This window comes from Poecilia mexicana, unplaced genomic scaffold (genome assembly GCF_051168715.1).
Source record: "Poecilia mexicana isolate PSO_F unplaced genomic scaffold, ASM5116871v1 scaffold_9, whole genome shotgun sequence".
In the NCBI taxonomy this organism is placed as follows: domain Eukaryota; kingdom Metazoa; phylum Chordata; class Actinopteri; order Cyprinodontiformes; family Poeciliidae; genus Poecilia; species Poecilia mexicana.
In genome coordinates, this window is record NW_028263378.1 from 8,776,583 (window position 1) to 8,789,190 (window position 12,608).

A 12,608-nucleotide genomic window follows, 5' to 3' on the forward strand; every position below is an offset into this window, starting at 1 on the left:
ATGAATAGCTATATGTTGATTTGACAAATCTTACTATAACGTGAAACCTCATAACTTCTGCCCAAACTTTCTCGTTTTAGCATGATATGACTACTTGTTGAATTAATATTAAAACAGTGCATTGCTGTGCTCAACCACAATTGGACTTGGACAGTCGATCGCTGGTATCTTCTGGTTCCTTTCTTCTACGACTCTTTTAATTAAAACTATAATAAATAAATAATTTGGTAAGTCTGTTAGGTCTCACTTCAGCTGGATATGACACATTTTTTTTCTTTTTCAATCTTGAGTTCAAGAGTGCAGTCAGTCAAATAATGACTAGTTGATGTATTTGATTTAACCAAGGCGCTAGCTAACTTGGATTGTTCCCAAACTTGTGTCATCATTCATCAGTTCAAAGGAATGACAGACATCACAATGGCAAAGCAATTTTTCATTCATCTATCCATTAGTGCAGTCAGGTGAGTTGCTGACTCAGCTCACTGAAGGGCACTGAAAGTCTATTTTTAAGTCTTTTACAATTACATTAATGAGTCAGGAGTCATCCTTCTAAAAATACACTTTTCATTCAATCAAGACAGACGTAAATCTCATCTGTGTGGGGATTTTAGAGTGGAATTTCCATACTCCTCTCACATGGAACAGTGAGGGGGTTTTTCTCTCAGTATTGCATTTTCCTTTCCATCCACTGGAACACTGTCATGTTATTTGACAACGTGTTAATGACTATAAGAGTGAGTGAGTACGTGCAAAGTTAACTGTGTCCATTGTTTCTGTGTTGTCTATGTAATGGACCAGGACTTCTGTTTCACAGTGCAATTGCTAATTTTTCCTTCTACAACATAAACAGAGTAACTCCGTTAGGAAATCATGCTAATTGAATGGAATAGCTTAGACCTCGAAACAACCAGATGTGTTTCACTTTGGTAAGTGCTTCCCCCTAGTGGATACTTTTATTCATGGCAAAATTGGAAGTCCTATAAAGTATTGTTGTTTAAATATTATGGTTTTAAAGATTTTTGAACTTCTAAACAAACTATTTTGTGTGAATTACGATCTCAGTCTTTACTGTTTTCACTAAAGTGTCAGCTCTCTATATATTGTGAAATTTGACCTTTTTATACGTATGTAGAGTAGTTATTTCAGTCAAGAAGGTTATACTGAAACAAAACCGCCTTCAAATACATTCGGTATTAACAGTTTGCTCAACCGCCATACTGTTAGTGGCCACCAGAGGTCTCCCATGTCACATTTAACTGATCCAGATCGCCTAAGGAAACAAACTTCTCAGTTTAGTGACTCAAAACACTGTAGATGCTAAAGCTCATGCTTCAGCGTCTGTTCTCCTTCTAAAGGAAGCCTGTAGCTTTCAGATGTGAATGCATGTCACCCAGTTCACCTTCCACTTGACCTATTTCACAGAGATTTCATTTATAGAAAGTCCTATGAAATATTAAAGAACAGTGCACTCTGCAGGGAACAGGAATTATATCACACTGCACTGCCTGAGAAAACCCTGTGATTTTCAGCCTTATGTATCCAGGGGATGATTCTGTACTTTTAGTTCTAATTTTGTTCTTTCTGCATAATTCCTGCATACTGTAATTATCTGACCTTTCTGTCGACTGAATTTATCTGTGTTAGTTTGTCATGCCCTCTGAGATTTGCCTGCAAACTCTTTTGAAGATGATGGGAGTTCAGATCAGAGCTAATAAGGATGCCAGTACTAACACATGCAATAGGGTTGCAATCTTTTGCATACACATTCATCTTTCTATTTACCCTGTCCCTTTTTATATTAACAATAGAAATACGAAATTAGGGTAATCTAAAACATTTCCAGCAGAGTTATACTCTGTAAAAGCCAAGTCTTCAAAGAAATGGGGAGTAGCTTCTTATTATTACAAGGAGTTCGCCAAAGCATATTTGGATGCAAGACACAAACACATTGGAACAGGGACAGTCATAATCTGGCCTCAATAGAGCATAGAGCTCCACTGTAACAAAGCATTTTGGTAAGGAACTGAACAAACAAACTAAAATCCAGCAGAAAATGAAAACAAAACTTTTCTGAAAGACTGTGCTGAAGAATAACAGTTGTCATAAAAAAAATAACGATTTATTAGAGCTATGATTAGAAAAACAAAGTCTTCAGCAAAAATAAAGTTATTAAAGAAGGGTTTGGCTCCTAAAGCTACATTACATTTTATGAAAACATTCTTATGAATTCTTTTAACATTGTCTAAAAAATTTTTTTTAATAAATAAATCTTCCATGGCAGTAGCATATTCTTGCATTAAGAAATAATAAAAAATGCAGTCTTTAATTTGAGCATATTAAAAAAATAATAACAATAATGAAAAAAAATTGCAATTTAGAAAATCCACAGTCCCATAATTTTGGCATCCACAACAATTCCGATAAAATAGTTGTTTTTAAAATCTCAATGTTAGTTCTATGTTCAGTTAACTCACTTAAGGGATCTCTTTCGATTTCCCTAGGGTCTAAGTCTCTGGGGCTCTCCTGGAAATGTGAAAGATAAGAGAACATGCCATTGATCATAAAAGAAAATCATGGCAATAAAGGGTTTATATAGTTTGAGGATCAAAGTCAATATTTCACAGATACTAACTAGCAGAATTTCACAAAACTTTATGAAAAAAGGAAGCATGCTGAACTCCCATTGTGAAGCTAAAGCAAATAAGATGTCCAAAATCTGTTTTTAGGAGTTTACCTAAAACAGATTTAGGTATTAAATCTATTTATTATAATGTGTCTAGCTCTGTATTTCCATTTAACTGGCAGGATTTCTCATGGCTCCCATTCCAATTTGGGCCAGTCAAATTCAGCTAAATATATCCCTTAGAAGATTATGACCGCTTAGATTATGACTGCTTACAAACCCAAAAATAAGTGTGACCCTCTGTCACTGCATATAATTTAAAGACATGAACACGTCATTGCAGACTAGGCAGATTATAGAAAATACTTTATATTAGTTGCTTAAGCACGTGAAAAGTCTGTATAATGAATTGAAGCTATCTTCAAGTGTAACCCAGTTTAAAAACCTGCCTTTACCTTCCTTTAGGTAAGGTAAAGGAAGAAAGAATAACATGGACTGGGTATTCTCACTCATTCTTCATACATTATATGTAGAAAAACACTGTCCAGTCACATCAGTAAGTACACATTACATCCTTTTTAACACCAGTAACAACGACCAATCACAGGGCTGCAATACCATCTACTCAAACCATATTGATATTGACGTTATTCTTGCTCCGCTTCTTATTTTTTTGTTCCATTATTACAATTATTATTATTATTATTATTATTAGTAGTAGTAGAAGTAGTAGTAGTAGTAGTAGCAGCAGCACTCTGTTTCTTTTAGTTTTGTAATAATATAAACCTAGAGATCAACTTTTATTGTTCTGAGTGTAATGTCCCACAGCTATGTAAATAAATTATTCATAATAACAACATCCAAACCCTATTTGATTTCCACTATCGAAATGTTAGCGTTTTAGTAACTGATTTGTTATCAAAGAAATGTCGCATCTAATCGTCCCTCCTCAGATTGGGCAACGAAAATAGCCTCCATGTGTTTGGTCACGTGATCGCGCTGCGTGCGTAAAGAGAAAGGACGACGTGCGTGACGTAACGTGAACGCTTTCGTTAGTTTCCTCAACCAAACACTGTCTCTACAGATATTGTTGTGTGATAAAAACTGGAAAGGAGCCGGTGGAAAGGGAGCTGTTTGTTCAGACAAAGACCAGCTAAACACAGCGGGGTTCCCCCTTTTGTGAAGGAAACCGGGTTGCTGCTTCTGAAATGGAACTTGTCTTATAGAGGGGAAGGAGACGGCGATTTGTTAAAAAAAAACACTTTTTAAACCCAAGAAAAGCTCGTTTTTAGTCTTCTAGCCATTGCTGTCGGAAAGGACGCGGGGAATACAAAGAGACGCCTGCTAAAACCCTCAGAAATTTGGACTCACTCAAGCAAAAACGGGATTATTACGAAGCTAGGTCGTGCTGCTGTAACTGGTCAGCGATAGTACATGGATTATCTGGTGAGTAAACGAACAAAAAGGCTGTTTTTGTTGCTCACAGCGATTAAGCAAGCTGCTGCTTGCTTATCTTTGCAGCTGACAAGTCCAGGTCTAGCAACAGTTTGCTGTAGGTGTATTACTATTGTACAACTCATAATTAGCATTAGCTTTTATTAGTTGTCAAGTGAAGCTCCTAGCTTCCCTCCTCCATCAGTACTTTAGAAATAGGTCTAACTGGTTGATCCAGACCCCAACGTGTTTGTATGCAAAACAGCGTAAGATGTCAAACAGCTGCACACTTTGAACACCTCTGTTGCTGAGGATGAATCTGCGTCCTGTTTTTGATAAGGTTATTTTCAAATACAAGCCGTCTGCATGTTTATAACTGTCCTGTGCAAAACAATAACTTCCCTCCAGGCTGTTGGCTCCAGCTTTTGGCTTGAAGATCACTGGTTTTTGGGCCTTTTGCCCACATTGTGCAGATGGGATGGGTGCTGCTGGGAAAAAACAAAACAAAAAACAAAACAACAACAAAAAAACCCCAACAACAATAAAGAGGAAGCTGGTGGAATTGAAAAGCCTTCCCTTGGGATTTATAAAAAGTTTGCCAGTACATTGTGCTGTCATTTCACTGGTGGGGACAGAGTGACACTGTGGAGTGCAGAGGAACTCGCCCACCCAGTGTTATCAGCTTGTTTATAAACGGGCCTCCCAAGACGTGAGACCTAAAAGAAACTTTGAACTTTGGCTTTACTGGAACTTTTTTTTTTATGTCCTTAACCATGACCAAAACTGCTGCAATGTCTTGCATCACAGGGACCAATTTTCTCTGGAACAAAAGGAGTGTGTTCATAGTTAACTTAGGTTATAATGTAAACTCTGCCAGGCATGGATGGAAAAATATTGACACTAAAGGGTAAACCAATAGGCCAGTGATGTCAAAGCAGCCCCGTGTGACAGGAAATGAATAAAATAAACTGGTTGGCTTTCTGTACGGACAGACTTCACGTTTATTCCTTTAATATCTATAATACATCCCAAATAAGCGTAGATAAACTCTGTCAGCTTCAGTACCTTACTGACTTGGGGCTGTTTCTACCACACTCTTAACCCATTCTTTTGTAATAAATATTCAATAAATAGTTTTAATGATTTTTGAAATATACAGTCGTTTGTCCATAAGACTGTATTTATTGTGAATTGTTATATAAATATTGCTCTTATATAAGATATATATCTTATATCTAATATTAGATACATTAATATGTTAAAATATTAATATACCTAATATTTACCAATATTATATATGGTGGATAAATATCCCTACCAACAGCCATGTGAAAAGATGACCACACTTTTCTTTTAGATTGCTTCTGCTAAACACCCCACAGTGCTGCGCTGCATCACTATCACTGTAATATTGTCAAACAAATAACACATGACCAATCCCCTGTTTGTGTGTGTCCCTAAACACACACAAACAGTCACAAAGTTGATATGATTTATAATATCTTAATATTGTCCCAGTTTTAGTTATGGGACCGATACGATGGATATGTTAAAAAATGACTAGAAATGGCCGATATCGATGTTGATGCATCTTTATAAAAAACCTATGTAAAATTTTGTACAAGCTGTTAGTAAACCCAGTAATTTAAGTGAGAGTCCAAAAGGTTATCCAAAGTTACGTTTGGCCCTTGTTTATGGTATCAAAATGTTTGGCTTTCCTTTAACTCTCTAAAAGACATCAGTCCAAGTGCATGTATAATTTTGACCAAATGTGGGTTAGAGTACTGTAATTTCTCAGTGAATTCTGTCTACTGTGCCAAACCATTTTGAAACTCATTGCATTTTGTTTTGTGTTCAGTCCATATTGAGAAAAGAACAGTTGGAATGTTTCTTTAAAAGCTCTAAATTAGAATAATGTTCAAGTTGGGTGTAAGCGTCCTTCATTTTGACACACCTTCTCACTCTTAGCATTAACAAAAAAGAGATTTTTATTTTGCAGCCTGCATGTTTGAGTGGTTTTAGGATTTTCCATGGTAGTTTTTGTTTTGTGTGCAAAGCACAGCTGTAACTCTGGACTGTTGGGACAGAGTGCTTGGCTGTCCTCTAAGGTCAGGCACTCAACAGGCGTCGGGCTGTTGCGTTCCTGCTGTGCGACACTGAAGTTGTGGTGCAAAGCTCTGGACCACAACTATATCCTTCTCAGATTTAATGAATCCTTCCTGTTCAGTCCTTTTTATTCATTTTAGTGAGGCCTCGTGTTTGTGATGGGAATTACCTTTAAAAGATGGGGATTATTATGTTCTATTAAATTACAGGCTAATCACCGTAGTTTGAATTATGACAGTAGCTGACATGTGATCTGGGCCAGATTCTTTCAACTGGGACGTGGTGCATGTTAAATCAACTTCTGCATGCTCAGCATTGTGTCAAAAAGAACATTCAAAAACTGCAGCACCGAGACAGGGACTTGATCCCATGAGCTGTTGCCATAGTACAGCCTTACCAAATTACTGCCGCACTGTGTTGCCACCTCCCGAGACCTAACCTGATTTTGACTGACTCAGACAAGATGTTTTCTGGGGACAAAATATATTCTGTTTATTAATGTGTGCAGGCTATTTCATTATCTGCACAACAAGTACTACTGCTGCTAAAGTAATGCATGTTTAAAAAGTTTTTAATCTGTAAAAAGTTTGAATTAGGTGCACAGATTTAATCAAAAATATTGAGAAAACACATGCTAAGTATTTAAATAATTTACAACATTCACCCTTTTTACTGTGCACCTCTTTATAGAGTTTAGAAAGATGCATTTTAAAACAACTTTACCTTAAGAGTGATAGATGGCACTCTAGTGGATTTCAGTCACTCACAGTAATTACAAACAGCTGAATTCATCTTGCAGGTGAGGGGAAAGTGTAGTATGCTTCCTTCAGCCAGCTGGTCAGCAGTGTGCAGCAATGAGAGATGCAACAACAGTGTTTTTGTTATTCTATCTCATATTGTCAGAAAACAACTTGATGTCAGAAACTATTAACATTTTTTAATCCCTAGCTTTTTAAAACCTTAGTCCTGCTACTTTGTGCTTGAAGTTGTATTTTTTTTTTTTTTTTTAGCTAAATTCTAATATATGACTTTTTGTGTGGCCAGCTTCAATGCTGGTGGGGCTATTCTGCTACACCTTCAGACTTTATGTCTATCACATTCTAGTCCAGTCTGTAAGGAAGTCAGCTTGTCTCAACAACCAGAAAGTTCCTGTTGTGGAATCTGAACTATGTGAAATACTCACTGACAACGATTGGCAGGCATTGACTTGAGGCCATGGTAACAATGGAAAAACCTAACTGAGCTGCTTCATCTGCTCAAATACTGCTCCACACCTTCATTCGTCTGGGTCAGGATCAGGATAAACAAACAGCAGCAACACTGAGAGAAATGACCTAAAACGGTAGCTGCATGTTAAACCGCAGTAAAAAGAGTCAAAGTTGAGCATAAAGTGCAGCTTATGTAACTAAAAGCCACACAAATATGACGTTATGAATATCTCATAAAATGAGATGTTCTATCATTTTATTGTCTGATGAAACTTGTAGTTGGATAGGGATCATTTTCATATTCTGCTTAAACTAGAATTATATCAAATTGCAGTCTTGTTATCCTAACTGTGGTTGTCAAAAGAAAAAAAAAAGGTGACATTTGGTTTAAATAATTCGTGTGGAAAGGAAAAGACAGGCTAATGGTTAATATCTTTTATGTCTAGGTGATATTTAAAACTGATACTTTGTGCTTAAACCTCTTCCTCCCTTTCAGATAGCAAATTTGACACATTCAATAGGCGTAGATTTAAATTTTAACTTGCGGATAAAAGACATTGTTTATCTTACTGTATCGGCTATGCAGTACTTATTTCATGTTTCACAGCTGTAGTATCAAATAATAAACATTTGTGAGATACAATCATCTATACTTTCTCTGCAAATTACAATAATACATTGCAAAAGGATATGAAATGTGAAGGACGCAGCCATAGTGAAGACTGATGACCAGACAGTTCTTCTGTGACACCCTCCACAAGGAGGTTAGGCCACAAAAGACCATTTCTAAAAGAAGCTGACTGTTCAGAGTGGTGTATCAAAACACAGCAATAGAAAGATGAGTGTAGAAAAAAGGTTTGTTAGAAAAAGGACGCAAACATCAGGAATTACCACCAACATGATTCTAAAGCATAGCCAGTTTAACAGTTTGGAGACAAGGTGTGGACTGCGGCTAGAGGCAGAGCGTCCAGAGCTGCCACTTAAAGAGATGTCCTTGGGCTTATGACAAAAATACCTGGACTGTGGATCAGTCACTCAAAGTTCTCTTTTCAGACAAAAGTAAAGTCTGGGGACCTGATTTCCGACTAAAAAGCAGAGTGTGAGAATAAAGTCCAGTGTGACGATTCGGTGTGGCATGTCACCTGCTGATGGTTGTCCATGGAGGTTTTATCAAGTCCACAGTCCACATCTACCAGGACAATGTAGAGGAGTTCATGCTTCCCAAGCTTTATGGAGATGCTGGTTGGTTTTTCCTGCAGGACACAGCAGGACACAGCACAGTCCACACTGTCAATACCAAGTTTAATGACCACACAGTCACTGCTGGATTTGCAGGCAACCTGCCCTGACCTAAACCAGGCAGATAATCCTTTTATATTACAATCTCTATGGAATTAATCTATATAATGTGAGTTTTTCCTGTCGAATTGAATTATTAAAGTAAATCGACTTAGTATGATATTCTAATTAATTGACCTGTAATTCTATTTAGTGGGATTCAAAAATGATACAATGTTTTTTTGGTCCTCACCAAAATCACACTCTGTTGTCTTAATTTTTATTGTGCACGGTGAGAACAGGTAGAGCAGAGCTAAGAGCAGGTGCTTTAGCCCTACTCCCATCCTGCTGGCAAACAGCAGATGTTATCTTTGTCCTCTACTTGACAGTGCTGCACAGCCCTGCTTCTCCCGGTGTAGCACTGCCAAATTCCTTTTTCTGTTGTAAGCAACATGGTGTTTCAGCAATGTGAATGTTTTAGTTCATTTGAATATCTGTGATATTCTAGGTAATGATGCTTATCAAGGATGAGTGCAGGCCCTTTACGTCTCTGGAAATATTCACATTCATGGAAGTTTAAATGTCCTAATGCCTTTAAATAGGCAGCAGTGAACCTTTTGTTGCTTTTCAGTTGTAGTTTCTTTCTGCTTAAAAGTTATTTTATTTAGCTCTGACCTGCAGTGTTGTGAATTTATTTTCAAGATTTTATTATGTTACAAATAATATTTAGAATATATTTTTCAAAATGGTCTAGAACATATAAGGTGTTTGAGTCCCTAAACACATTCCCTGATAATGATCTTGCTGCATTTGAACTGAATACATGTCAAAAGATGTATAAAACTGATGTACAATACACTTTTTTTAATTATAAATATGCACTCCAAAGGGAAAAGTCCACTATGATTTTACCCTGCTGTTGTAGTTTCTATTACTAAACAAGGGCTGCCACTGCCTTTTTTTCCAGTTAATCTATTGGCTTTATTCCAGTAACTTAATCTTATTATTTTTGTCCAAAAAAATCACAAATTTCTTTTTGATGACATCTTTTCATCATAATGGGCTCCCATAAAATGAAAACTAAGCACATATGTTCAATTTAAATTGTGACATCTCCAGTATTACAAAAATAAATAGAAGGAAGTTTGTTTTATTTATATATTTACAGTTAAAGAAACATAAGTATTCAGGTTGTCGAACGTAAGAAGATTGAACTGGAAAAAAGAAAAACTAGACTGTGTTGAAATCCTGGATTCAAGCATATTTTCTGAAACTTTTTAAACTTAACAAATAAAGTTGTCCTGGGCTGTTGCCCTGAGGTCTTTGTGTATACGAAGAATTGTGTCCTTTTTTAAATTATGAGCATATAAAAGTTCACCATCTAACACATCAGATGTAATTTGTCAAAATGTAAATGTGATGCGGGACATCTGATGTACTAAATCAGGAGTCCTGATGCAGGAGTGATGAGCATTAAAAGTGAAGGTTGCAAGGACACAGTTTCCCCTCCAATTTGAGACAAATGAAGCAGAGCAACAAAGCCGTTCTAGTTTAAGATTTACAACAGACACCTTGAAAATCTCGTTTTTTTTTAACAAATTAAATTTTAAATTAAATTTGTAATAGTTTAGCAACCTGCCAGTGATTTAGTTCACCCACTACCCCAATGCTAGCTAATTTTATTTTAAATTGTATATTATACCTGTCAGCAGGAGGCAACGCCAATCCCTACTAGACGGCTGAGATGACAAACAAGCTTTTCAAACATGACTCACAGTTCTCATAAAGGCATTCGACAAAACGTCCCACAGCATTTGCTGAAATCCTTGCGACCACAGGAAGCTCAAGTGGTCAATCTTTTCATCCTTCTCCATGCAGAAAGCAATGGTTTTCATACCTGCTATAGCTCTGCTTGCAGTACGGACATTGTGTGTGGGTGGGTAATGGTGACTAATCCAATTTGCAGTCTTATTCTGGATCTCTAGTTGCCGCTGAGTCCTTAATCTCTGTGGAGAGTGAGAGAAAAAGAGATACTCTCAGCCTTAAGCTTGCGTCTGTCTGTTGATCCCTGTGGTAATAGTTTCTTATCTTTCTATGAATGAGCATGGCGGGTAAACGCAAGGTCCTCCTCATCTAACACTTGCAAAACAAGGCAGTGTGAATGTTGGGATTTAAACGAAGAACCAGAGTGAGGCTATTGACAGCTGACTGCAAGACAGGGAAGAGCTGCGACTCATGCTGTCGGTCTGACACTGTTGTGTTCAGCTGATCCTCCTTCGTCCATTCACTTATTCCCGAGGCTTGCTGGTTGCCGGGGGTTACGCTTGTTGTCGAGCACAATGTCGGAGCACATGCAGCTTTCCCTCGCCTTGTGCAGGATTGGGCTTTATACGGTAAGAAAAATGCAAGAAATGTGTGGCTTTCTTCTCACTTTTAAAGCAACACGGATGTGTTATATTTTTTTCATGTGAGCTGGATTTAACCCCGTCCAGTTTTAGCGTGGTTTAATCTTGTGATTTGAAATGGGGACTGATCAGATAAAAGTGTCTGCCGCTTCTCTGCTGCTTGGCCCCTGACAGAGGATTTCGCTGCGTTTCATTCAAGCGGTTGTTGCCCATAATTTAACATAAGAAAGGTGAAGGTGAGCGCAATTATATCCTGTTTTCTGTAGCAGCTCACAGCAACTGTCCTCAGGCAGTGTTGTAGGTGCCTCTGGATCTATTAATATTTTCCTAAGTGGGCCATGGTGGAAATTATTGTCAGAGTTTTTGCTGTACTGTCCTAGTAAGACTTGTGTAAGAGTAATATACATGTATTGGCATTGTCCAGTGAGAGTGCAGTATGCAACAAGTTTCAAATCAAACTACGTATTTTAGCGACAGCTGATGACTCAAATAACATATTGTGAGATTTGATTGTTATTCCTGTAAATATGTGAAATGTTTTGGTCTACATCAACAAACCCAAATTGTGGAGCAGGGATGTTACACGGGTAGCACTTGTTTGGTTTAAAATCTCAACCGTGACTCATCATTTTAGCCATGCAAGCATCATATGAGTGGTGAAATCAATTTAAGAGGAAGATTGAATGTGTGTCTTACTAAGTTCCACCTCTCCAACAAGCGAATGGTGATGTGACATATTTTTCCCTCCAAATAAAGTTACAATCTAACTCTTTGCAATAACAAAGGTTCAATGAACAGAAAATATCTTGTAAAGAAATGCGGGCAAATATTTCTCCTCTGTGATGTGAGAAACTGTTCCTTTCTGAAGGGGGATTGCTGAGAGGTATTGCTGTTAAAGGTCTTTCTACAAGCTCTTGGGCGATGTGTGCGTTTTGTTTTGGCTTTGTCGTTGTTTAATCAGCAATGACAGTCTGGAGTGTTCTCATACTCTTGATGTCAGATTTAAGTGAGAATTTTGTTGCAGAAACATGTGGGGAACTAAACTGCAGGCTGACATTTCACTCAGAAGCAAAGTGATGTCTGACGTCCCTTTCAGCCGGCTGTAAAAGACATTGCGTGGGAAGTCTTGCTGATTTTAAAATTAGGACAATTGAAAGTACTGACTACTTAACAGAACTACAGAGGCATGATTTCTTCTTTTTGTGCATTGCAGGGATTCACTAAGATTTAAACCCCTGCTGAATCACCATCACAACATCCGGACCAGCTGTTTATCCGGCCTTTAACATATGTGTTTCTCTGACGGATTAAAGAAACATCACACTTGTATAAACATACACACACACACACACACACACACACTGTGGCCCCTACTTCCTTCTGGTGTTCATTAATACTGATGATGAAGAGAACTTCCATTAGATTTTCAGCTTAATGCACATTTGTATTGCGTCAAGATAAAATATATAGGATAAAATATATGGTTATTAATTAAAAAATAACATTTAAGAAATAAAAACGTCAAGATTCGTGGGCATTTGTTGATGGATAATG

At 37.4% G+C, this 12,608-nt stretch overlaps 1 protein-coding gene across 1 annotated transcript in view; it reads left to right on the forward strand.

Moving 5' to 3' along the window:
• The first annotated feature begins 3,644 nt into the window (after positions 1–3,644).
• Positions 3,645–12,608, forward strand: part of arl15b (ARF like GTPase 15b) — a 104,412-nt gene continuing 95,448 nt past the window's right edge. Inside the window, exon 1 of the mRNA XM_015012409.2 lies at positions 3,645–4,069. Coding sequence (XP_014867895.2) covers positions 4,058–4,069 — 12 coding nt within the window. The 5' untranslated portion in view covers positions 3,645–4,057. The remainder of the gene's footprint in view (positions 4,070–12,608) is intronic.